Source organism: Leucoraja erinacea, chromosome 33, assembly GCF_028641065.1.
Source record: "Leucoraja erinacea ecotype New England chromosome 33, Leri_hhj_1, whole genome shotgun sequence".
In the NCBI taxonomy this organism is placed as follows: Eukaryota; Metazoa; Chordata; class Chondrichthyes; order Rajiformes; family Rajidae; genus Leucoraja; species Leucoraja erinaceus.
The window spans coordinates 8,527,878-8,554,178 of NC_073409.1; the positions used below are offsets into that span (position 1 = coordinate 8,527,878).

Below are 26,301 nucleotides of genomic sequence, written 5' to 3' on the forward strand. Positions count from 1 at the left end.
TAGAGTGTAGAAGTTGGGATGTTATGTTATAGTTGTACAAGAAGTTGGTGAGACCAAATTTAGAGTATTGTGTTCAGTATTGGTCATGCTGGTTTAGGAAGGATTTTTATAAGCTGGAAAGTGTGTACAGAAAATGTACAGATTTTGCTAGCACTTGAAGATCTGAGCTATAGGAAGAGGTTGGCCAGGCTAGAACTTTATTCCTTTGAGTGCATGAGGCTGAGGGATGGTCATATAGGGGTCTATCAAACCATGAGAGTGAATGCACTGTCTTTTATCCAGAGTAGGGGAATCAAGTACCAGAGGACATAGGTTTAAGGTGAGAGGGGAACGATTTAATGGTAACCTGCAGGGCAACATTTTCACACAGAGGGTGGTGTGTATATGGAATAAGCTGCTTATAAGCTGAGGAAGTAGTTGAGGCAGTTACTATAACAACATTTAAAAAACATTGAAATAGGTACATGGATTGGAAAGGTTGAGAAGGATATGGACCAAATACGGGCAGTTGGGACTAGCGTAGATGGGGGCATCTTGGTTGCCATGGGCAAGTTGGATCGAAGGGCCTGTTTCCATGGTGTATAACTACATCTCTAAATGTGGCTTTGTTTGTGAAATTATAATAAACTTCTCATATGTGCAGGTATCTTTCTGGCATGCTATGTCTGATGGTGCTTGCTATTTGACAGAGATTGGTATAGGAACACTGAGACGGGTGATGTTGAAAATGAGAAGGAAGGAAGGATGAAATAAATTATATCATAGGTGTAATTAGGTTTCTTTTTATCATTAAAAAAAAATAAAATCAATAAAACAAATGTAGCATCACTGTAGCATCATTTGAACAATTAAGCAACAAATTCAATCTTCCAAAGTCAGATTTTTTCCGATACCTGCAAACAAGACATTATGTGTTCTATAAACTGCCCAGCTCTTCTATACCAACAGACACAACCCTTGTTGATACAGTTCTTTCTTTAAACCCATCTCAGAATAGACTTGTCTCACCTTTATATGGCAGGATGTTGGACCTAAGACGTGCCCCCATGGACAAGCTCAAGGCAGCATGGGAGGAAGACTTGGGCTCCTCTCCCTCGGAAGATACATGGAGTTCCATTCTTAAACTGGTTAATTCCACCTCTCTATGTGCTCGTCACTGTCTGATTCAATTCAAAGTGGTACATAGGGCTCATATCTCAAAAGCCAAATTATCTACTTTTTACCCTGAGGTTAGTCCATTCTGTGTTAAATGTAAAATTTCTGAAGCCTCTCTTATCCATATGTATTGGTCATGCCCCAGCCTTAACAAGTTCTGGCTAGAGGTCTTTCATACATTATCCTAGGTGTTAAACATCAAATTGGAACCAAAGCCTCTAATCGCTCTTTTTGGGGTCACTGGTGAGGAGGTTAGATTAACTGCAGATAAACGGCGCACTATATCTTTTGCTTCTCTTCTGGCTCGGCGAACAATCCTGCTCAGGTGGACAGAACCTACCCTGCCCACTCATATTCAATGGCTGACAGATATTATGTCCTGCCTAAAGCTCGAGAAAATCAGGTACTCCAACATTCAAATGGAAGGTTTCAGAAAGCTTGGGGACTTTTTTTAAGTACATTCCAGACTTTATAAATGCTTGATCATCAAGCACAGTTTAACAGCTTAACAGTCTACCCATTCATTTATCGTGGATTATTGGTGTGACAGGCTGATATTTGCATATGCTCACTGGCAGTGATTGGGGAGGGATTATTTTTGGTATCTCATTTTTCTTTTATTGTTGTTGTCTTGTTATATGTTAGCATAAGTTGTTTTTATTTATTCTTTTCGTACACTCTGTCTGTAACAAATAGACAACTTTGCACTTTGTTATGTCCTGAAAACTAAATAAAAAAGATTTTGATTAAAATCAATAAAACTAATGTCAGATCCAAGTCATGAGAAAATAGCTCCACTTCGATGAAGTCACCAGGGGCCGTGAGGAATAAACATTTTTGCTCATACAAGAGTGGTTATTTATTTAACAGTGGTACTAAAATAATCAATCAGCATTTTCAAAAGGATATTCTTATGCAGACAATTGGGAAGACAGGGAAAATCAAACTGCCAGGTTTGGTCGATTAGAAGCTGGTACAAACATGATGTGCTGAATGGCCTCCTGGAGCTCCAAGGACTTTATGATTCTCTGATCTGTGAATCTGGTTCTCATCTGGAGCAAGAGAATAAAGCAAACCAAGCGTTGCAGGAAATGGTATCACACATGAGTGCTGGACACAGCTGTGTGTAACTCAACGGGGAACTAACAAGGGGAAAAAAACCAAGTAAACATCAAACAGCCTTGCAGCATAGTATTAAACTAGACAATTGAAAGAAAGTTTTAATAAGTTTACTTAGTGGTTACTCTGAAACATTGTGCTGATGTTTTTGGTGTTTTTCAGATTGAGGTTCAGGAAGGTTTTCAAAACTTGTGCAGCAAGTAAGAATTTCATTGTTCTATCAGGGACACATGACATTAAAACACTCTTGACTTTCTTGACAAACCTTTCACCCCCCCCCCCACCGAACATCTCCTGCCTGCATTGCAAAAGCTGTGCATTCAAAGTACATTTTCTCTGGCTGGTCTACATGTCAAGGAAAACTTCACTGCCTGCCAAAGATTAATCCAAACGAATTAAGTACATTAATTGACAAAAAGATCAAGTTTCATTAATTTCATTGATGCATCATATCGAACTTAAGTGTAGTAAACATCCTGTCTTCCACAATAATTCTCACACCAATTTAAGACAGAGGTGGGATGATTTTTTTCCCTTCAGTTGCGCATGAAAGATTATTGTCATGTCACCACTGACCAGAAATGCATGTGGTCCAGCCACATTAAAAATGGGGCTAAAAGAGCATGTCAGGCTGGGTATTCTGTGGTGCTTGATTCATCTCTTGACTCCCCAAGACCTTTTCACTATCAACTACAGCTCAGCTATTGAAGTTAGGGTGATCTTGATTCTGGGGTAGAGGTGACAGAGATGGAACTGTTTTTCATGATACTTGCAGGTTATTTCCTACAACAGAAGCAATCTCAGTTCAGAGCGGTGTCATCATTGCCCCCAAGCAACAAGCTTGTGGGATATGAAGCAAGATAGACTGAAGAAAGCATTGGGGAAATGCTTTCCTACCAGGCAGAAGATGCAAAAGCTTGAAAGCACATACCACCAGATTCAGTGACAGCTTCGTCACTCCTGTCTGCAGACCACTTAACAGACCTCTCATAAAATAAGGCTGTGATCCACATTGGCCAACCCTTGAGCTTGTTTTTTATCTGCACTTTCTTTGTAACGGTACAATGCTACAACACTATATGCTGCACTCTGATACTTTTCTCTTTACATAGCCTGTTGTACTTATGTATGGAGATACAAGGAGCTGCAGATGCTGGAAACTTAATAAAACACACAAAGTGCTGGAGTAATTCAGTGGGTCTGGCAGCATCTCTGCGGACACGGATTGGTGACACTTTGGGTCAGGACCCTTCTTCAGACTGACTGTGTAGGGAAGAGAAAGCTGAAACAGAGATGGGAAAGGGACAAAGCCTGTCAAGTGATTGGTGGATACAGGTGAGGAGTTGGGGGGTGATTAGCTTGTGGATTGACAAGGGCCAGTGATGAAAAGGAGACTAAAGAATATCAAGTAAGGAGAGAAGGGAAGAGAAGTGTAAAGCCAGTGCAAAGATTGTAGATGGGAGGGTTCAGGTGTGAGTTGGTGAAGTGGGGAAGGGGGTGGGATGGTTGATTGTACTCGTGCACAGTATGATCTGATTGAATAGTGCAACGTATATTACTGTATTTCCATACACATGACAAAAATAAATAAATGTCAATACATGCAATGTAGCTTTGTGGATGCACAAAACTGCAGGTAGGTAATTCCGCTTTCATCAGCCAAATGAACTAAAGGTCATGGACAAGACTCGGGCACCTAAATGTTTGCATCAAAGCTACGAGATGCAAATGCTTATGATTATTTTTCATGCTCAGGTTCTGCTACATCAGATAACATTAAAATTATTCACATGCATCACTGAATTACCTTGACAGCAAATCCCAACAATCACTTCTGTTGTCAAGGGCACAAAGCACATTGGAACATCATGATTTGCATGTCAGTCTGAAGAAGGGTTCTGACCCAAAACGTCACCTATTTTTCTCCAGTGATCCAGTGAAGTTACCCCAGCATTTTGTGTCAATCTTCAGTATAAACCTGCAGCTGCAGTTCCTTTCTACACATCATGATTTGCAAGTTCCCCTCCATGTTGCACGTTGACCCGCCTTAGAATGACATTCCTGTACCTTCATCAACACTGGTCAAAATCCTGGAACTGCTTAAAGCAATGTGCTTCACAGACTGCAGGGCTTGAAGAAAGAGACTCACAAACATCTTCTTGAGGGCAATTAATTAAAAGATCTCACCTTTCAGTGATGCCCATGTCCTCAGAGAGAATATTTTAAAAATCACTAACTTGATTACTGTTAATTGTTTTAACAGTAATTTTAAATTCAATAATCTTGGGTGTTCAGTTGTGAAAATCTAACTTGTGCAAAACATGGCACTAACATTTTATATTCAAAAGAATACAAGGAATACAACTAACTCTTTTGAGAAGGGTTCAAAGGTCAACAATCACAAAAATATGGAGCTGCGCAAATCAGGTCAATTCAATCCAAATTTAGGTCACATATGCAGGAACGGGAAAAAAAGCATTTTATTTTGGTTCTACACATGGCTAGTGGAAGGAAGTGCAAATTGAAATCCGCTATGTTCTTATGCCGAGCAATGTGAGAGAGAGCTGGGTAAAAATAATTCACAGATGTTATGCACTTTACATTTTTCTGAACCACTTTCTCAAAGGAATTGAGATCTCAAGGAGCAAATATGTTGATGAGTTTCCCATGTATTTTCGGGTCATTACTCCATAGAAAAGTCACTCGCCAATACTTGCTGGATTACTGAGAGAACATTTCTGAAGCAAACTATCGTTAAGGCTCCAAACCTGCGGCAAGAGCCATTGACAAAAAATGCCTGCCTTTAAACACTCACGCCAGGCTAATTAGTCACTCCAGGACCCACAAAAACAGGATTGAAGCACATCATCCTTGAAACTGAGAAGTTACCTGCAAAGGAAAAGAATGTGCTGCAACCACTATTCTGACTGATCCCTGATTCTAAAACAGAAACATATAATTATACGTTTTATTCAGTGGGTATGTATTAAGTAAGAGTTAACCTAATTCCTGTGCATTTACAAGATAGAAATGTATTGAGCACACTTTTATGGTGCTGGACATGTGACAGTCATGGAACAATTAAGCAGCTCATTACAGAAATACTTGCAATAATTCATTAGCCTAAGGAGTGCACAAAACAAGTAATATTCATTCAGGCAAACCATCTAGAATATCAATATATTTTAATTAAGCCTAGATTTTAATATAGAAGGGTACAACAGCATATGTGTTTGAATTTTAATTTTACGTCTCATGTTAATTCCTATAACAAACATGGAGTAGGTCACAGCTTCTTGGACCTGCTCCACATTTAATAAGATTGTTGCTGATCCCAGTTCCTCTGTTAACGAGGGCCAGCGATCACCGTGTTAATCAGCGAACAGAGTTTTCCAGAGAACCAAAACTTTCTCATTTACTGCGCATGTCCTGCCCTGATTTAACTTCCAAAATTGCATGTCTGAATTGGATTCCATCTCTTCAGATTCAATTCTACCTCTTGTACAGGTCATCTCTGCCCCAGAAGAGATTCCACTGGCCCAAGAATCTAAAGCCCTCCCTCCTAAAGCCCTCCCTCCACGCATTCACCTGCCCAGATTGCCCACCAGGAGTAATCCAGAGATTATGGCCCAAGGTTCTGCTTTTTAACCTTCTGCCAAACACCCTCTATTCATACTAAAGGACCTCATTCATTTTTCTACCTATAAAACTAAAGAGATAATACACTGCAGAACACTGCTTATATATTTCCACTGTGCAGGAGGCAGTTGAAAATCATCCCATAAACAATTCTGTTCTCTTGCTACTCAATTTGAAAGTGGGTTCATAACAAATTAACTTAACCAAAGTGTTCCTTGAGAAAATACCAGGTCTTCTCACCTACATATAAAAATCTTCAATCATTAGGCTGCAGCTTACTTAATATCTGTATGATAAAACTCGATTAATTTAGCATGCTTGGGACTTTGGATGTTATTCCTATTATCACCTTAACATACTTTTAAATCATATATGGTTTTTTTAGATGTTACAGAGCAGAATAATAACATTTCTACTGAATCCAGTAAATTTCAAGGGAGCGCAGGAAACAAGGCCCAGGTGAGCTAGATGCTGAACCATCCAGATATTTGTATAACTGGGTAATGAATTGTCCGAGTTTTATTGCATACAGTGTATGACAATAGTTAAATATAAACTACTACACTAACAAGAACTCAAACAAGGTACAAATCATGATTAAAATAATTTATATCAATCTAACCAAATTAATCGCCCTGGAAACAGTAGCTCTGATGGGTAAATAGTCTATTTTCCTTTCAAAAGGAAAAGGGTTATCTTATGTGGATAATGTGGCCAAGAAACGTGCATAACTAAGGTGGCAATTGAGAAAGATGTCTTTTGATGCTTGATTTGTTTAAATATTGGCTAGGAAAACATGAAAATGTTTGTTTCCTTTCTACTGACGGTTCACTAATTGCCAGCCACCCACGCTCCCCTCCTCCGCCACACAATGGCTAGTTTCGTACTCATATCCTCTTTTCATATTTTTTGCACAACCAACCCCAACAGTACCCACCTCTTATGGAAAATAAAGCCACTTCTAATGACTAAGATTAATTTGTATGTTTTTTTTATTTCCTACCCCACAAGTTTTACATGAGCTGCATGCTAAATTAGCACCCAGAAATAGGGAACTCAGTTTACAAGATACAAGATACATTTATTTGTCACATGTGCCAGTTGGACAGTGAAATGTGATCACCATACAGCCATACAATAAAAATAAAGAACACAACACATGATAGAGTTCAACATAAAACATCCCCACACAGCAGAATCAAACGTTTCCCACTGTGAGGGAAGGCACCAAAGTCAGTCATCTTCCTCTGATGTTCCTGATGTTCACCCGTGGTCGGGGCCTCCGGAGTCGCCACTACGGGCAGCCCGCCGCTCAGGCCTGCTCGCTGTGATGATGGAACTCAGACGTCGGAACGGGAGATCAAAACAAGCACATAGAAGTACCACAGTGTGAAACCTCATAAATCACTCTAAAGATTCATGGCTGTATGTTTGACCAAATGTAGTGCCAATTTAACTACTTTTAAAATTATAATTATACATTGTCAAAACCAAACATTCTCAGTTGCTTAATTAAATTTAATTCTTAATTCATAGAATCACAATCCCTATAACTCCAGTGATGTTCCCTTCCTCCTTTACATATATGATCGGTTTTAAAATGTGGTTGGCCTGAATATGCTGAAGCTTCCTTATTTGATCAGTGGAATTTCTGACCTAATCCAGGTTACCCTTGTAAATCTCCCTGACTGATTTGCAATACCCTGTTTGGCTAATTTTAACGGGACATTTGAAGGGGAGACGCAGGAATTGCTGTAGTCCTGTGTACAAGGGGCCATGGCGCTAGCCTTCACACCGGGACGAGGATGGCCGGAGCAGCGGTGGGACTTCAGGCTCCGAGTACCGACCCTCCCTTGACCCTCAGCTCCTGGGTGGCAACTGAGTGCCTGGGACTCGTCGTTACTATGGCAGTTCCGTGCCTTTAGTGGGGAATGTCCTGTTTTTATGTGTTGTAGGCGAGGAGCAACTCCAACCAATAGGCAAAGCACACAGTGCTGGAGGAACTCAGCAGTCCAGGCAGCGTCTGTGGAGGGAGTTGAAGGGGCGACATTTCGGGTCGGGACCCTTCATCAGACTGATCACTTGCCTTTGATGAATGGACTGGCCTCGAGTAAAATTCCAAGAATCCACCATCTGACTATTGGGAACATAAATTCATAAGTCATAGGAGCAGAATTAGGCCATTCGGTCCATTGATTCTACTCCGTCATTCAATCATGGCTGCTCTATCTTCCCCTCAACCCCATTTTATCCTGCTTTCTCCCCAAAACCCTTACTAATCACAATTCTGTCAACCCTTGCTTTAAAACTATCTTCTGACTAAAGAAAGTCCTCCTCATCTCCTTTCTTAAGGTACGTCATTTAATTCTGAGGCTGTAGCTTCAATGGAACTCCTATAGTTCTGCCTCTGTCTCACAGGACACCAAGAAACCTGGAACCTTGAGCAAAACACAAAGTGCAGGAGGAATTCAGCGGGTCAGGCAGCATCGGTGGAGAGAATGGACAGGTGACAATTCGGGTCCGGGACCCTTCTTCAGACTAGAGTCTTCAAGGTCCCGAGTTGGAAGAAGGGTCCCAACCCAAAACATCATCTGTCTATTTCCTCTCCAGATGCTGCCTGGCCAGCTGAGTTCCTCCAGCACTTTGTATTTTGCACATGGGCTGAAGCTTTCTTGCTGCACACCTTTCCATTCAAGTTCCCACATTCCCTCCCACACACCAGGGCTCCATTTCCCCCCAGCCCACTCATCAGGGACTCGGTTCCCTCATCCTTTCCACCCAGCAGGGTCATATTCCCAGCCCGCAACCAGGAACCTGGTTCCCTCATTCTCTTCCAGCCAGTCCCCACACTCCCACCCACCCAGCTCACTTCCACTCTCTGGAGCCTCCTTTCCCATGTTCTCATTAACCTCGTCGCATTCATTGTGTAATACACTGCAACATCTAAAAATTGATGAATAAAAATGTATTGCGTATTAATAGTCTTAACATCCAGATAGATAGTCCAGAAAAATTATGTCCAGCACAAACAGAGTCCCAAGTGAGCCGGATTATCAAAATCTTGGAGTTTTACTCTAAATATAACGGAACTGAACTCTGGCTTTCATTCCGTTTTGTTATCTTATGTTCTAACACAGTGGTTCCCAACCTTTTTTAGCTCATGGGGCCCCTTGGGATCCTTTAATTTTTCTGTGCCCCCCCCCCCCCCCTCCTGACATTATTAGCGGGAAAAAAAAAACTTCAATATTATAATACCTTCCATAAAAATATCAGTGTATATTAATTGCACATATATTCTTTTATTCTATTCCACAAACATCAAAAATATTTCAACTACATAGATTTAAATTTATTAGAACTGAAATTTAGGAGGCAACAGGGTGGTAGCTCTGTGGCCCCCTTCATTGAACTTGTGGCCCCCTAAATCCCAAAATTGTTCTGTGGCTCCCCTGAAATTTGCCATGGCCCCAGGTTGGGAATCACTGTTCTAACCCACAGCACACTCTGTTCTTCGATCAGCACTGTGATTGTTGGCCCTCATTGAGACCCTCGGCTTTAAATTTGTTGTGCCTGTTTTCAAAGACCTATATGATCATACTCATTTTCCCCAGTTCTCTAACCTTCAAAATACCTGTGGAACACTCCTTCATCTAAAAATGAATCCACCACCATTTGCTGTAATTTCTCCTAGCGAGACACTAAGGTTTAGATTTCAGCCTTTAAGCTGTTTCTTTTGTCTCTGCGTTACCCTGTAACTCGATGTCAGTGTCTGTTTGATAAATGGTCCGGTGTGGATCCCTGGGGTGTTTTGCTGCCTTAACGATGCTGTACAGAGGGAAATCACTTCCTTTAGGACGCTATAAAAATTGAAGTTTTTGTTCTTGTTGTTTGCACATGAAACACACTTGCCGATAGAGGAAGTGTAATTCAGTTAACAGCATATTTGAAAGGATTTTTTTTAAATCCATCAGGGTACATCTATTAATAGTGGAAAATACTTGAGAGAAAGCATATAATTGCACATTACATACTAACGGGACAACCACATGGGGTCAGCAGTTTTCATTTCTGGCTTTTAACTTACTCTCTTGCAAGTAATGTAACTACCAGGAAAGGAAAAAACCCTGGAAAGATAGTCAGGGAACATCTAGAAAGGAAGAGGACAAATTGCTTTTCCAGGACAAACCCTTCCCAGGGGTACTAGTTCTACAAACAAAACATTTACCCGTTTTATGGTGAGGAATGTCAAAAACATTTTGGCCCTGCACTATTAGGAATTACTCAGTTTAAAAAAACCTCTCTACTCCCACAGTAACTAATTAACCAAGTCCTATTTCATGGGGTTGCTGAATCTCGTGGATTTCAAAGACATTTTTGATTTTAGAGTCATACTATATTTTTCTTGAAAATAACAACTGATGGACCTGTTGTGTAATCGCAACTTCTTTTGTAAGTAATAGCTCTTATAATTCTTGATAAGCAAACCATCTGAATCATAATCAGGGCCTCGGTTTTCACTTCGACCCCCAGCTGAGTTTGAGGTCTAATTTGTGCGGCCATTGTCACTCTCAAAGCATCACCCGATTCTGCTCCTGTCCCAGTTCATTCATGCTATTGTCACCTTTGTATTTGCCTATTCTAAACTATTTCTGCTTAAGCTCATGCAAGATTACAATGCCTGTGTCTGTCTTTGTTTGCCTGGATTCCCCCTAAAGCCAATATTTTAAAAATGTCTTCTTTATTTAGCAAACTATCCTTGGTTTCCCATTCATCTTTTATCCCTCCCAGTTGCATAACCCATCGCAATACGCTTTCTAATTCTTTCCCATTATTGATAGCTGTGTCCTTAGCTGCCAAATCCCTTTTTCTCTATCCCCCTGCCTTTCTTTATTTCCATCCATCTATCTATCTATCTATCGAGGGGATTTATCGCAGTCGCTGCCTCAAAAAGGCTGGCAGTATCATCAAAGACCCACACCATCCTGGCCACACACTCATCTCCCTGCTACCTTCAGGTGGAAGGTACAGGAGCCTGAAGACTGCAACGACCAGGTTCAGGAATAGCTACTTCCCCTTGAACTTGAACTTGAACTTGAACTTGATCTATCTATCTATCTATCTATCTATCTATCTATCTATCTATCTATCTATCTATCTATCTATCTATCTATCTGTCTGTCTGTCTGTCTGTCTGTCTGTCTGTCTGTCTGTCTGTTTGTCTATCTGTTTTGGGTAAGCTATTTTAGCATTCAGCGGTACAGTGAAAACCATTTTGGGATGTTTTTGCAATGTTAAATGCACATTGTAAATTGAAATTGTACATGTGCACAATGAGTTTGTCAGCAGCTGCAGGTGAATTTTGCATGAGGATAGATGCCATGAACAAAACGTTAATTCTGCACTGACTAAAGAGCTGGAGTATGGAGATCTTAGTGCTGGGTTCAACATAGGCAGTATAACAACTGAGCAGCTCTCTGCAGGACTGAAAGAAACACAGACCACCAACAAGACCCTGAGGCCTTCCCTGCAACCTCAACAGGGTCAAGATCCAAGTGATGAACTAATACGGAGTCATAGAGCACAAAAAACGTCTTTCAGTCCACCATATCCATGTTGAAATCAAATACGTATTGATCAGCATTTGGCCTGCAGCCTATTATGCCGGAACATTTCAAGTTCTTGTAATGGATATTGTGAGCGTCTCTGCATCTGCCGTCTTTGGCACCATAATATCATGCCAAAGTGGATATTTTTAAGGCAGAGATAGAAAGATTCTTGATTAGTACAGGTGTTGGAGGTTATGGGGAGAAGGCAGGAGAATGGAGGTAGGAGGGAGAGATAGATCAGCCATGATTGAATGGCAGAGTAGACTTGATGGGCCGAATGGCCACATTCTACTCCTAGTACTATGACCTTTGACCATATCAGTAAACTGTTAGTGATGCAAAGGTGTAATAGGAAGGAACTGCAGATGCTGATGCCAACGATAATAAACATAGAAACATAGAAAATAAGTGCAGGAGGAGGCCATTCAGCCCTTCGAGCCAGCACCGCCATTCATTGTGATCATGGCTGATCATCCCCTATCAATAACCCGTGCCTGCCTTCTCCCCATATCCCTTGACTACACTAGCCCCTAGAGCTCTATCTAACTCCTATATAACTGAAGTTAATTCTTTAAATGCATAGCTGCACAAAATGCTTAGACTATCATCAATTGTTCATGGAATCATTATATTGGCACCAGTAAATGTACAAGTGTTGAGCACGAATTACATAACATTTCAGGCTTTTCTAGTATTTGTTTTACTTTCGACCTATTTTCGTGTTTGGTCTATATCACAGTTCTCTTCCCAATCTAATTCATCCAATCTTATCAGCATAACTTTCAATTATTTTCTCCCTTATGTATCTATTTAGCTTCCCCTTAAAATTACCTTATTTACCTTAAATATGGGACAATAATTTTAATTATGACTGTTCTCTCTCCTGGAAAGAAAGACTTTCCCATTAAATTCTTCAAATGAATTTATTAGCAAATGCTTTAGTATTTATAGTCTACGTTTTAATTTTGCTCATGGATTTTCCCCTATTTCTATTTCCAAACCTTTTATTCACAGCTTCATTTATGCTTTTGTAAAAAGGAGACCAGAATTATACACATATAACAAGTATGGTGAATAACTGTGGTTCAACCTATCATATTTCAATTCTGTTTCTTCATAAATGAATCCCAGTGGTTTTTGCATTCTTTAAAAATTCTTGTTAACTTGATTGCTACTTTTAATGATTTATGAATTTGCACCCTGCCTCACTATATGCTATTACTCCATTTAAATGCTCATTTTCGCCTTTCTCCTTAATTATATTTATTATGAATTGAATCATTGTGTTCATAAGATTGGTTGCTCGTGCACTGACATTGGTATTCATTTACAGATTACATACTCAATATAATATAATATACCAAATATATACCAAAGATAGATACAAAAGGCTGGAGTAACTCAGCAGGCCAGGCAGCATCTCTGAAGAGAAGGAATGGGTGATGTTTCGGGTCGAGACCCTTCTTCAGACTACCTTATACCAAAGATGGACACAAAGTGCTGGAGTAACTCAGTGGTTTCAGTCTGAAGAAGGGTCCTGACCTGAAATGTCACCAATCCTTTTTCTCCAGCATCTGCAGTTACTTGTGTCTACCATGTAAAACCTGTTGGTCTGCTCCTCACGAACGCAAGATCGCTTTGCATTGGGAAAGAATATGCCTTTGATGGGGGGCATCAAAGCACGGCAGCTGAATATGCCCTGTAGATATACCACTTAATAAAGCAAATAGTCATATTAAAAATAACTCAGGAGGCTGAGGCATTATCTTGTAGGAGCATAGATGGGATGAATACACAGAATCTTTTTCCCGGGGTAAGGGAATCAAAAATCAATCAATCAATCAATCAACCTTTATTGTCATCATGCAAGCAACAGTTGTACAGTGCAAAATGAAAAGACGTTTCCCAGGGAATACCGGAGCATCGCACATGAAATTTAAAACATTTCACACATAATAACACTAAAAACAATCCAGTCCCTGATGGAACAGTATAAATAGTTAAAAGCAGGTAAAACAACAACGTTAAAATACAGTAAAACCAATCATAAAAATGTCCGGGGCAGCTGATTTGAGTGGCCAGTGCCAGTTATTGAAGTGGCCAGTGCCAGTTATTAAAGTGTCCGTGCCAGCCGCAGAATCAGGTGACTGTGAGTACAGAGTGACTGTTTAGCAGCCTCACAGCCTGTGGCAGGAAGCTGTTTAGCAGTCTTGTAGTCCGGGCTTTGATGCTGCGATATCTCTTGCCTGATGGCAGGAGATCCAGGTGTATGTGGAGGGGGTGCAGTTTGTCCTTAGCAATTCTCTGAGCTTTTTTTCAGACAGCGACTCTGGAACAGTTCTTGTACCGAGGGTAGGGAGACGCCAATGATCCTCTCTGCTCCCCTCACTACCCTCTGCAGAGCCTTCCTGTCCAAGCAGTTGCAGGTGGAGTATCACGTATTTATGCAGTACGTGAGTACAGACTCCACCGTACCCCTGTAGAAAGTCCTGAGGATGTTGGTGGGGAGTGAGGCCTGTTTGAGTTTCCTCAGGAAGTGCAGTCACTGATGGGCCCGTTTGACGGTCCCAGTGGTGTTCCTGGACCAGGTGAGGCTGTCTGTAATTTGCGCACCGAGGAACTTTATGCTCTCCACTCTCTCCACTGTGGTGCCACTGATGTTGAGGGGTGTATGCTTTGGCTGCGCCCTCCTGAAGTCGACAACCATCTCCTTTGTTTTGTCGACATTTAATTCTAGATTATTTTTGCCGCACCAGTCCACTAGTTGTTTTACTTCTTCCCTGTACATTGATTCGTCATCTCCGCTGATGAGTCCCACCACTGTTGTGTCATCTGCGAATTTTATGATCTTATTGTCCTTGAATCTGGCAGCACAGTCATGTGTGAGCAATGTGAACAACAGCGGGCTGAGCACACAGCCTTGAGAGGAGCCGGTGCTCAGCGTGATCGAGCCTGAAGTGTTCTTGCCAACACGGACTGACTGCGGTCTCTCTGTCAGAAAGTCCAAGATCCAGTGACGCAGGGTGGTGTTGAGGCCCAGCAGGGTTAGTTTCTCCACAAGTCTCTGTGGGATGATGGTGTTAAACGCTGAGCTGAAGTCAATGTACAGGATTACAAGTTTAAGATGAGAGGGGAGAATTTAATAGGAACCCAAGGCGCAACATTTTCACACAGACAGTGATGGAATGAGCTACAGAGGAAGTAGAAACAAGGAACTGCAGATGCTGGTTTACAAAAAAAGACACAAAGTGCTGGAGTAACTCAGCATGTCAGGCAACCACTCTGGAGAACATAGATAGGTGACATTTCGGGTCAAGACCCATCAGACTGCAGTGGTTGAGACAGGTACTCTAACAGTATTTAGAAGTCATTTGGACAGGTACTTGCATAGGAAAGTTTGGAGGGATATGGACAATGCATGGCCAAATGGGATTAAGTTAGATGGAGTATCTTGGCCTCCATGTTCGAGATGGGCCGAAGGGATTATTTCCGTGCTGCATGACTATATTTTAAAACAAGATTTTATAACTGATGCAAATAATTACTCTGTTCTGTGCCTGGACTGGCTTGGCTTGCAGTATGCACGTCGATCTCACGTTGCAGTGAATAGAAGGTGGAGCATTGCAGTGAGAGGAAGGCAGGGCATTGCATCGAGAGGGAGGTGAAGCATTGCAGTGAATAGGAGGTGGCGCCAACAATGACTGCCTCGCCAACAGTCAGTCTGTCCTTTCCTTTGTGTTTTAATTGTATGTGTTAAAAGTATGTTTTAAGTTTTCTTTAGCTTGTTTTATGTGGGGGGGTGGGGGAGGGGGTGGGGGGGGGGGGGGGTGAGGGGGGGGGGGTTGGGGGAAACGTTCTCCAATCTGTTATCTCAACAATTTTTTTTTCTGTCGTATCTCCGCCCACTCTGCAGCCTAACATCAAGGAGTTGCTGGCCTTTGCTGGAGACCGCGTGGAGCCTGCGGACTTACCAACGCGGAGCTCGCAATCCCTTTGCCAGGGATCAACTTCGGAGCTCCAACCATGGGTGCCTGCAGACTTAACATCATGGAGCCCGTGGTCTCTGGTCAGAGGGAACTCCAAGCTGTGGGAGATTCCACCACCCCGAAGCAGGAGTTTCAATAGCCCCTTACGTGGGAGCTTCGATTGCCGGCTACGGGAGCTTTGATCACCCCGACGGATGGTTCGACTAAGCATGCAGGTACAGCAGGCAGTGAAGAAAGCGAATGGCATGTTGGCCTATATAACAAGAGGAGTCAAGTATAAGAGCAAAGAGGTCCTTCTGCAGTTGTACATGGCCCTAGTGAGACCACACCTGGAGTATTGTGTGCAGTTTTGGTCCCCTAATTTGAGGAAGGACATTCTTGCTATTGAGGGAGTGCAGCGTAGGTTTACAAGGTTAATTCCCAGGATGGCGGGACTGTCATATGCTGAGAGAATGGAGCAGCTGGGCTTGTTCACTGTGATCGGAGTTTAGAAGGATGAGAGGCAATCTTATTGAAACATATAAGATTGTTAAGGGTTTGGACATGCTAGAGGCAGGAAACATGATTCCAATGTTGGGGGAGCCCAGAACCAGGGACCACAGATTAAGAATAAGGGTTAAGCCATTTAGAACGGAGACGAGGAAACACTTTTTCTCACAGAGAGTTGTGAGTCTGTGGAATTCTCTGCTTCAGAGGGCGGTGGAGGCAGGTTCTCTGGATACTTTCAAGAGAGAGCTAGATACGGCTCTTAAAGATAGTGGAGTCAGGGGATATGGGGAGAAGGCAGTAACGGGGTACTGATTGGGGATGATCAGCCACCTTATCATCGCCCACCTGGGGCTTGGATATCGGGAGAGACATGGAGAACAGGGGAGAGAAAAGACTTTGCCTTCCATCATGGATGGATGTTTGTGTGAATTAAATTGTGTGTATGTCTAGGAAATTGTCTTTGTATGGTTGTGGAAACAGAATTTCGTTTGAGCCTCACTGGGGCTCAAATGACAATAAAATTGTATTGTATTGTATTGTATGATCACGTTGAATGGTGGTGCTGGCTTGAAGGGCCGAATGGCCTCTACTCCTGCACCTATTGTCTATTGTCTAGTGGACATAGTGGAAGAAGATTGGACTTTTTTGCCTTTCATCACAGTGAGTAATGTGGGGAACCGCTGTGGTGGATGATTATGTTAACTTGTACGTAGTTGTGTGTCTTGTTGCTTTTTGTTTCGTATGGCTGTGTGATAATTGGCATATCACTGTACCTTAATTGGTACATGTGACAATAAAAGACCTTTGAAACCTTTGGAGCGTTGCAGTAAATGGGAGGTGGGGCATCGGAGTTAGTGAGAGGTGGGGCATTGCAGCGAGTGGGAGGTGGGCACTGCAGTGAATAGAAGGTGGGCATTGCAGTGAATGAGAGGGGTGACGGAGTTAGTGGGAGGTGGATCATTACAGGGAATGGGAGGTGGGGCATTGCAGTGAGTGGAGTGGGAGGTGGAGCGCTGTACTGAGTGGCATCTAGTGAGGGGCAGGGCTATGTGCTCTGGCTCGGCCCCGCTCCACCTCCATCACTCTCCATCTCCGCATTCCCGAATGGAGTGACGAGCTCGCTGACTGCCCGATTGGCCGAGGCTCCCGGCCGCATTTCACCATTTATGGGCTGATTGGCACTCGATCCGAAAACCATTCAAAAAACCTCTGTGTGGCTGCGAACAGCCCGTGGAGTCACCCGGAGCTAGAGCACCGATTCAGCAGTAACCTTGGCATTAAACACACCGGCCCGGCTTCCTGTCACAAACATGGACACATCCCCGGTCCACTGATGCTTTCAGCGCAAGTTTCAGCTGTAGATGGAGTTCCGCACCATCTCCCAGACACGGGATCGTCGGTGAAGAAACACTCAGTAATCTGGCACCGCCCCGAACAGGAGACGTCTCCTCGGACATAAACACGAGAAAACAACATGGTAAGTTCTAAAAGCCAAACGCTGATGCCAGTAAGTGTGTGTAAGAGAGTATTGAAGTCACTTTTGCCCAGTTGTTTTGGATACAGTTCAGCGGCTCAGGATCTAGTTCCCAGTCTCCAGACCCCGGGATGTCGTTCCTACGAACAAAAAGGAACATGCTTTAAGAAAGCGCCGCAGTCCACATCGCTGCGTCCCGCATTCATTTGCTTGGAGGTGGCCGCGTTGTGAACACGGGCGCCCTCTGGATAACCAGCCGACGGCGCGGGATGCCCACAGGTTGGAAGAGAGCTTGGCATCGAGTTGTAGAAAGCACTAGTGTGAAACAATGAGACACGGAGGGGGCGCAGAAGCTGGAATCGCGAGCAAAAACACAAATTTCTGGAGGAACTCAGCGGGTCAGGTAGCACCTGTGACGGGGATGGATAGAGGACGATTCGGATCGGGACTCTTCTTCAGACAAGGGTCCACATTGGGCAAAGTTCTCTCTTCCCCCTCCCCCACCCACCACCTACACACTTTGGATAAAGGGATTGGGAACAAAAGTACCTCCATTCAAATAATGTAACGCACATAACGTGAACAGACTTAAGTTTCCCACAATGGTGTGAACGCAATGTTCTTTCCACTGTTGTCTGGACTGGTGGTTTCAGGAGTATGCTGTAACCTCTATATCATTACTAAGCCAGTGTTTCCACTAATTTGTTTGAAGAAGGGTCTCGATCGAAACGTCACCCATTCCTTCTCTCCAGAGATGCTGCCTGTCCCGCCGAGTTACTTCAGCATTTTGTGTCCATCTTTGGTGTAATATCTGTCTTGTAAAACTACCCGGTGTGAAAAATGAGTAGTAGAATTACGTGTAATGTAAAAATGAAGACATATGGAACTAAACACAAGAGAGCGCAGTTGTTGGAATCTTGAGTAAGAGACCCGCTAAGATCCTCTAGCTCCATAGATGCTGCTGCACCCACTGAGTTTCTCCAGCATTTTTGTGTACCATCGATCTTCCAGCATCTGCAGTTCCTTCTTGAACACAAGATCCTCTAGCAGTTTGTTTACACACTAGAAACAGAAAATGGTGGAAATATTCACCAATTCCTAAAGATGTACACGGTTGGTAGGTTAATATTTGAAGCAGATACATTAGAGGCATTTAAAATACGTTGGATAGACTTATGGATATGCAGAGAATAGGGCGATATGGGTTATGTGCAGGTAGATAAGTGGTGGTCTTGATATCATGTCCGGCACAGACATTGTGGGCCGAATGTCCTGTACTGTTCTATGTTCCATGTTAATTGGTAGGTTAAGATAAGTGACATAACGTGGGGAGGTGATAGAACGGGATTAGTGTCAGTGCGTGTTTGATGGTAGGCAGGTACTCGGTGGGCCGAACAGCCTGTTTCCATACTGTACCCCTCTATGGCTGTAGGTCGGTGCAACATCTGTGGAGAAAGAGAAACAATCGTGACCAAAGGCCATCGACTTGGAATGTCATCCTTTCTCTCTCTCACCATGGGTTCCGCTTGACTTGTTGGGCATGTTATAGGTATTGCTTCTGGTCTCCAGAACCCGCAGACTCAGGCGTTGTTTTCTATTTGAAGATATACAACTCTCTTGTTTTCAAACGAGATGTATGAGAAGCAATGAGAAGCATTCATATCGGTCAACAAAGTTTCAATAGTTATTGCGTTGGTTACACCATGCGTGCGCAGCCCGTCTGTCGCAGTCTCGCAGAGACAATTATATCGATAACACTTGGGCCATAGGTGAATGATCGAATTGTTTCCCATGAGTCGCGTTTGGTTAAGAGCAACTTATCAATGAAAATATCCATTTTACATATTTTTTTTAAATGTCCATACTAATGATTTGTTGACGGCGTGCTGTGTTTTCGTGCAGTTTAGTAGCGACTGTTTTTGCCTGCATGAGTGATCATGTGTTAAACAGTAAAGGCAGCTTTGGCAAAGATCGCTCCGCTCTGTGATCTTTGGCTTTGGGTAAGCCCGGCCCCACTGGTCATTGTTTCTCATGGTCTATCGCTGTTGACTTTGTAGTTGTCACGTGAGGAAGCAGCTACATAATAAACAAAAGGACACAGAGTGCTGGAGTAACTCGTAGTCATGGTGACTGTTACTGACCAGCACCCATCTCCGGACTGGCTTCAGAACTGTTTACTAGTTATGTTCAATGGCTCTACAGTCACCGTAGCATATGTATAATTGGTGTAAGTGAGAAATCATTTTAGTTAAGACGTGTCTGGTTTCCAAGCAATATAATGTTTATGCATGTTTTGAAATCTTAATAAGGCATAAATTATTTTTAGTATCCTATCCAGCGCCATTAGAAACATAGAAATATAGAAATTAGGTGCAGGAGTAGGCCATTCGGCCCTTCGAGCCTGCACCGCCATTCAATATGATCATGGCTGATCATCCAACTCAGTATCCCCTACCTGCCTTCTCTCCATACCCCCTGATCCCCTTAGGGCCACATCTAACTCCCTCTTAAATATAGCCAATGAACTGGCCTCAACAACCCTCTGTGGCAGAGAGTTCCAGAGATTCACCACTCTCTGTGTGAAAATTAGGTTTCCTTTGTAATGTTACACCATAGGAAAAATAAACAAGTGCTCCAATTTAACATAAAAAATAGGTATATACAGGGAAGGGTTTCGGCCCGAAACGTCGCCTATTTCCTTCGCTCCATAGATACTGCTGCACTCGTTGAGTTTCTCCAGCACTTTTGTCTACTGGAGAGGCCATCTTATCCTTCAGGTCCACACCACCATTCATCAAGTTCATGGCTGAACTTCCTGTTCAGCTCTATTTTCATGCACGATCCTCCATGTCCCTAGACTTCCTTAATATACTGACTTTTCTCAGAATTAGATCATTGATTGCGCCTCCACAACCCTCCCTGGTAGAGAATTCCGAAGATTCGCCTTTTGCTGGGTGTATGGAATGAGATGCCAGAGGAGAAAGTCGATGCAGATACTAACAACATTTAAAAAAATATTTAGACAATTATATGGATAGGAAAGATTTAGAGGGATTTCGGTCAAAAGAAGGAAAATTAAACTAGCTTAGATCGGCCATCTTGGATGAATTGGACCAAAGAGCCTTTTCTCTGCTGTGCTACTGTTTGACTTTGTATTAGCTAAGGACACCAGTCCAGGTTCAGCTTCACCAAAGCCGGCCCTAAATGCAGTAAGATATCTTTAGTCCTATCCATTTTCTCCAGAGATGCTGCCTGACCCGCTGAGTTACTGCAGTTTTTTTTTGTGTCTTATCTTTGGTATAAACCAGCATCTGCACTAGATTTTTATATCTAGATAATTTTAGTCCTGGTCTCAAATTCTCTTTTAATAAAGGCCAACATAACATTCGCATTTCTAATTCCTCACCATCTGTGTGTTAGCTTTCAGTGATTCCTGTACAAAGGTATCTTGCATTCTTTGAATTCCAGCATTTCCCAATCTGTGACCATTAAAAAAAAAAAAATGTTTTACTGTTTGGTGCCCCAAAGTAGATGGCTTGACATATTTACACATAATATTTCATCTGCCATATTCTTGCACACTTATTCTGTTGAATCCTGTATAAGGAGATCATCTGATGGAAATCTCATCTCATGTTGCTAAGTTCCAAACTTATGACCATTATGGTATTGCTTGTCTCTTAGAGAGGCAAGGTAGGCACCAAGGTTTTGCTGGTAAGATAGGTGGAAGCCTGTGTGTAGCATACATTCAAGCATGCGTCAATGTCCAGAATTCATATGTAGAACTAAATCAGTCTAATTTCTCGGAGCTGCTTTTCCATTTCAGACTGAACCTCTAATCATCAGTAATTGCCATAAAATTATTTAGTTGCAACTTTAATGTAGTCTGACAGACTGGTTCCATGTGCTGAGATCCAAAAGTTATGTTTTGATGTACAATGCTCCAGACAACAGCTAACTCTAAAATCTAACTATCCAGTTACACGTTAGTTAAGCTTAAAATGGAAGCCTGTGCACTTATTGTTTCTGTAAGTGTGCCAGTACATATGCTGTCGTCATGGTTTGCTGCAGCAGTAAATTGTGAACAGTGGATGCCAAATGAATATGATGATGCAGTGGTTAAGTGCTCCATCCTGTTTTGCCATTGAATATCTATGTGCATCTATCTCTGCATCTATGTGCAGCTCTATTTCCAGACATTTTTGGATCCAGATATTAACCATATGCACTTAAATAGACAGGATTTCTGAAACACTTGGGGAGGGACAGGAAGAAATAGCCAGAAGTTTTAAACCATTCAGATAGACATCCACACCTTTCAGAAACTAGAAATACTAATTTGTCCCATTGGCTGTACAGCACCTGCTTATACTGTGGAGAAAAGACGAGTTATACTTGTAACTTAAAAACACAAAGATATTTCCTCCTACAGTGAAGAAATGTAGTCACGGAATGACTAAGACTTTCCGGTCAACAAGATCCTAGTTGCTTTACCACTCAGATGACCTGCTCCATACAGTGCAGTTGGACAGTTCTTGCTCTGTCTTGCTGGATTGACATGGAGTGACCAATGTTAGAAATTCAACCATATGGACATTCATTGAGGATAGGCGAGATAGGTGAGGATTGTACATCGGTGTAACCAAGCATGGACATGTAGCTGAACACATGTTCTGTCCACTGAGGCCTACTGGATGTCTGGTTGCTAAATATTTTAACTCCCCTTCCCAATCCTATATTGACCTTTCTGTCCTGGCACTCCTCCAATGTCAGAGTGAGGCCACACACAAACTGGATGAACAGCACCTCATATTCTGTTTGGGTAGCTTACAACCCAATGGTATGAACAGTGAATTCTTCAACTTTAGGTATCTTCCTACCAACCCTCTCCTTATTTTCTCACCCACGTTCACCCATTTTCTTTCTCCTCCCTATCCTCTCCTATGCCCCACCTAGACTCCCACCTATTTCTCCCCTCACACTCTGACCCTCTTGCCGCTTTCCTTCCTCTAGCGTCACGATTTGCAACTCTTTAACCCTGTGTCACACCACCTTCTTTTATCTCTGGGCTTTGTTTCAACCATCGGCCGTGCCTGTGTCCACCTATTACTGCCATGCTTTGTCCTGCCTCTCCCTTCTTCTAGCTTTCAGCCCCTCTACAATGTAAAAGAGTCTTGACGTGAAACATCAGCTTTCCATGTTCACCAGAGATGCTGCCTGACCTGTTGAGTTACTCCAGCACTTTGTGTCCTTTGTTTAAGAGGGAACTGCAGATGCTGGAGAATCGAAGGTTACACAAAAAAGCTGGAGAAACTCAGCGGGTGCAGCAGCATCTATGGAGCGAAGGAAATAGGCAACGTTTCGGGCCGAAACCCTTCTTCAGACTGATCGGGGGCGGGGGTGGGTGGGGACAAGAAAGGGAAAAGGAGGAGTAGCCAGAAGGCTGGGGGATGGGAGGAGACAGCAGGGGGGCTGAGGAAGGGGAGGAGACAGCAAGGACTAACAAAATTGGGAGAATTCGATGTTCATGCCCCCGGGGTGCAGACTCCCCAAACGGAATATGAGGTGCTGTTCCTCCAAAACTTTGTGTCCTTTTGTGTGTTAACCAGCATCTCAGCCTCCTTGTTTCTATGATGAGGATAGGATTGTGTTTTGGTTCATGCACCCCAGTGCCAGGTTCACTCTTACATTTACACAGCTTGCTAGTATTTGCGCCAAGATCTATGATTGAATGAGATTACCTTGGTGAGCTGCTGCAGGGCACCTAGTGCTGTGGAATTATATCTGCACAAAATCAATACCTTCAGTCAAGAAATTGTTTAATCAAAATAAGATACTCAATTTCTTCAGTTATTTTCCTAAAATTAAATAAATCTGTATTCTTGAAGATCTAATCCAGACACCTTAGAAGTTTTATATTGAATTGATTGTAGTGAAAATTAAATTTTTATTAGATCTAATTTGTTAGTTGAAAATCAGTTTTGTGCAGTTGTCTAAATATGACGGCTGTTATCTTTATTAGCCAAGACCGTTTAAGGAACAGCATCCGTTTTCTAAAGGCTTTTTGTTTACTCTCTCAAACTTATTCCTCTTTATTTTATTATATGGAATGTAATGAGTTTATGGGTGTTTTCTGCATGACCTCCAACTTTGATGGTGCATTTTAAATGGTTTAAAAATGTTTAGATCAAATAGTGCTTGTTGAACTTGGCTTGGTTTGCAAAACGGTTTTAGAGATTTACACATTACTGCTCAGAGATTTCAAAGATAAATTCACATGAGGTGAATCCCCCCCCCCACCCCACAAGCAAAGAACATGTATTTGTAAAGACCCTTTTAAGCAGCCTCAAGATATTTGTGAAATAGTGAAGCAAGGAGACCGTACAATAATGTTAGTGATTGTTCTTCTAAACTAATAAATAATTGTATTTGAAATATTTTGGAACATTCCGAGTGATACGAAAGAAAGTTTACTCCTTCAAATTTTCCTGCACATCTTTAGTCATGAGAAAAAATAATATTTGCATGGTAGTGTTCTGTCTTTTTGAAGTTACATACACCATTGAAAATAGCCATTCTTCACTAACACGATCCCCTTAGTAGTTCTGCCGTGAACCATCAATATTTTGATTCGTGTTGTATGTAGGAGGAAAATTAGCCACACACGAAAAGTTCTCAGTAATTCTTTAAATAGTGGGCTGGGATTTTATAAATCTACTTACAAGAGCTGAAAAGGGTTAACATCTAACTGAGGGTACAGACCTTTACAATGTAGCACTGCCCCACTACTACACCAAAGTATTTAACCTGGATTGTTAAGGGCCAGTCCCACTTGCGTGTCCTTGGCACGCAAATTATGCGACCTCGTGGTCGCGTTGAGGCGCACGGGCATTGAATGGCCGCGCGGGGCCGGTCCCACTGAGAAGCGCGGAGGGGTATGTAGATGTGCGTGACATCGCGCGGGGCTCCGAAATATTTGTAGCGAACAAAATCTTCGCGTGCCAAGGACACGTAAGTGGGACAGGCCCTTTAGTTGAAGCACCATGTACAACAGAAACTCTGAGCCTTTGCACACTTGAAAAAAATCTCCCAGCAAGGCTGAACTGATAGAAATGCAATTCAAATTGAGACCTGTGTTTCCCTTTTCTTTCCCTATGAAACAGCAACACTGAAAATGTTGCCAAAGTGGTGTCCTTGTAACTGTACAAAAAAACAGACAGTAGAATCAGTCATAAACTCATTCATCAGATGTAAGCAGTAGTTTAGTGAAACAGCTGTTTCACGTTAAGAACAGGCCTTCCCTAGATGCAAGCACAGTAGTCTTACAGTGGAAGATTCTGTTTTCTGCAGAGCTTCAGTCTGGGCCTGATAATAACAGTTGATACTGCAGACTATGTTTTCATCACCAAGAACATAAGAGTAGTTCGTTACTTAAGAATTATGTATAACCGAAGATAGACACAAAAGCTGAAGTAACTCAGCGGGACAGGCAGCATTTCTGGAGGGAAGGAATGGGCGACGTTTCAGGTCGAGACCCTTCTTCAGAATTATCTCTGCTATTCTTATTCCAGTTTGCTTTGCAGCTGTAATCAGTTTGGCTGGTCATGGGAATGTGGTCTACACAGCATACAGACTGAACAGAAATAACCAGTTCATTATGACCCCACTGTGTGGGCTTAAGAATAATAAGTTAGGCTGCATTCAACACTATTATTTGTGAAGATGATGGTTCTTGTGTATTGAGGAAATCAATGAATATGAGATTAATGCAGTAAGGTAGTACAATGGGGAAAATCCCCGATTTTGTTGAATGACAGAGCAAGGATGAACAGGACTACAACAGGAGTCATAGTTATACCGAGCGGAAAACAACCCTTCATCCGTTTATACCGACCAAGATGCCCCATTTAAGCTACTCCCATTTGCCCGCATTTGGACCATATCGCTTTCCTACACCTTTCCTATCAGTGTTTTTTGAGTGTGTTACCTGCCTCAACTTACTTATCTGACAGCTTATTCCATATAAATAATAATACATTTTATTTGTGGGCGCCTTTCAAAAATCTCAAGGCCACTTTACAGAGATTAACAATTTCCATCTTAAACCCATGTCCTCTGGATCTTGATTCCCCTACCCTGAGTAAAAGACTGTGCATTCACCCAATCAGTTCCCTTCAATATTTTATACACCTCTATAAGATCACCCCTCAGCCTCCTGTTCTCCAAGGAATAAAGTCCTAATTTGCCCAAACTCTCCCGCGAGGCACAGACAAGTCTCTAACTCAGGCCCTCGAGTCCTGGCAACACCCTCGTCAATCTTCTCTGCACTCTGCTTTTATATTTTATTTTCTAAGTAAGTTTGGCAAAGTCAATGAATGCCACAATTTGACACAGTTATTTACTCATTCAGTAAAGCAGAGCTCTGATCTGCGTAGGTTTACTTATGTGCAGTTACTGGCAGGGCATGTATAGAAGTTGGAATTACTCAGCCTTGCACTGCCTAGTTTGGCTCCGGCCCCAGATTAAACTGGCCTCTACAATTTCTTCAGTGATACACTTTGTATATTTTTACTGAACTGTAAAAACTCTAACTCACAAAAGATTCTTTTTCCTTGTGTAATGTTTTAACAGCGTTCGTAAGCGCTATAAGAATTTATTTGTAAAATATGCATTCAACACACCGCACCATTTGTGTGATAGCTCACTCTGAATTATACACAGAAACCAATGTTAATCCTGTTTTTAAAGAAAGGCAATGAATTTTATGAATGGTATATTTTATTGATCTATTTTGGAATCATGCGTCATCTGTTCATCCATGGCACAGCTTGTT

The 26,301-nt window shown here is 42.3% G+C and overlaps 1 protein-coding gene across 2 annotated transcripts in view; it reads left to right on the top strand.

Moving 5' to 3' along the window:
* The first annotated feature begins 17,015 nt into the window (after positions 1-17,015).
* Positions 17,016-26,301, top strand: part of myo1ea (myosin IEa) — a 101,444-nt gene continuing 92,158 nt past the window's right edge. The window contains exon 1 of one of the 2 annotated variants that reach the window (XM_055661206.1): positions 17,016-17,471. In XM_055661206.1, coding sequence (XP_055517181.1) covers positions 17,469-17,471 — 3 coding nt within the window. In that variant the 5' untranslated portion in view covers positions 17,016-17,468. The remainder of the gene's footprint in view (positions 17,472-26,301) is intronic. The other variant, XM_055661205.1, reaches the window with a different exon arrangement.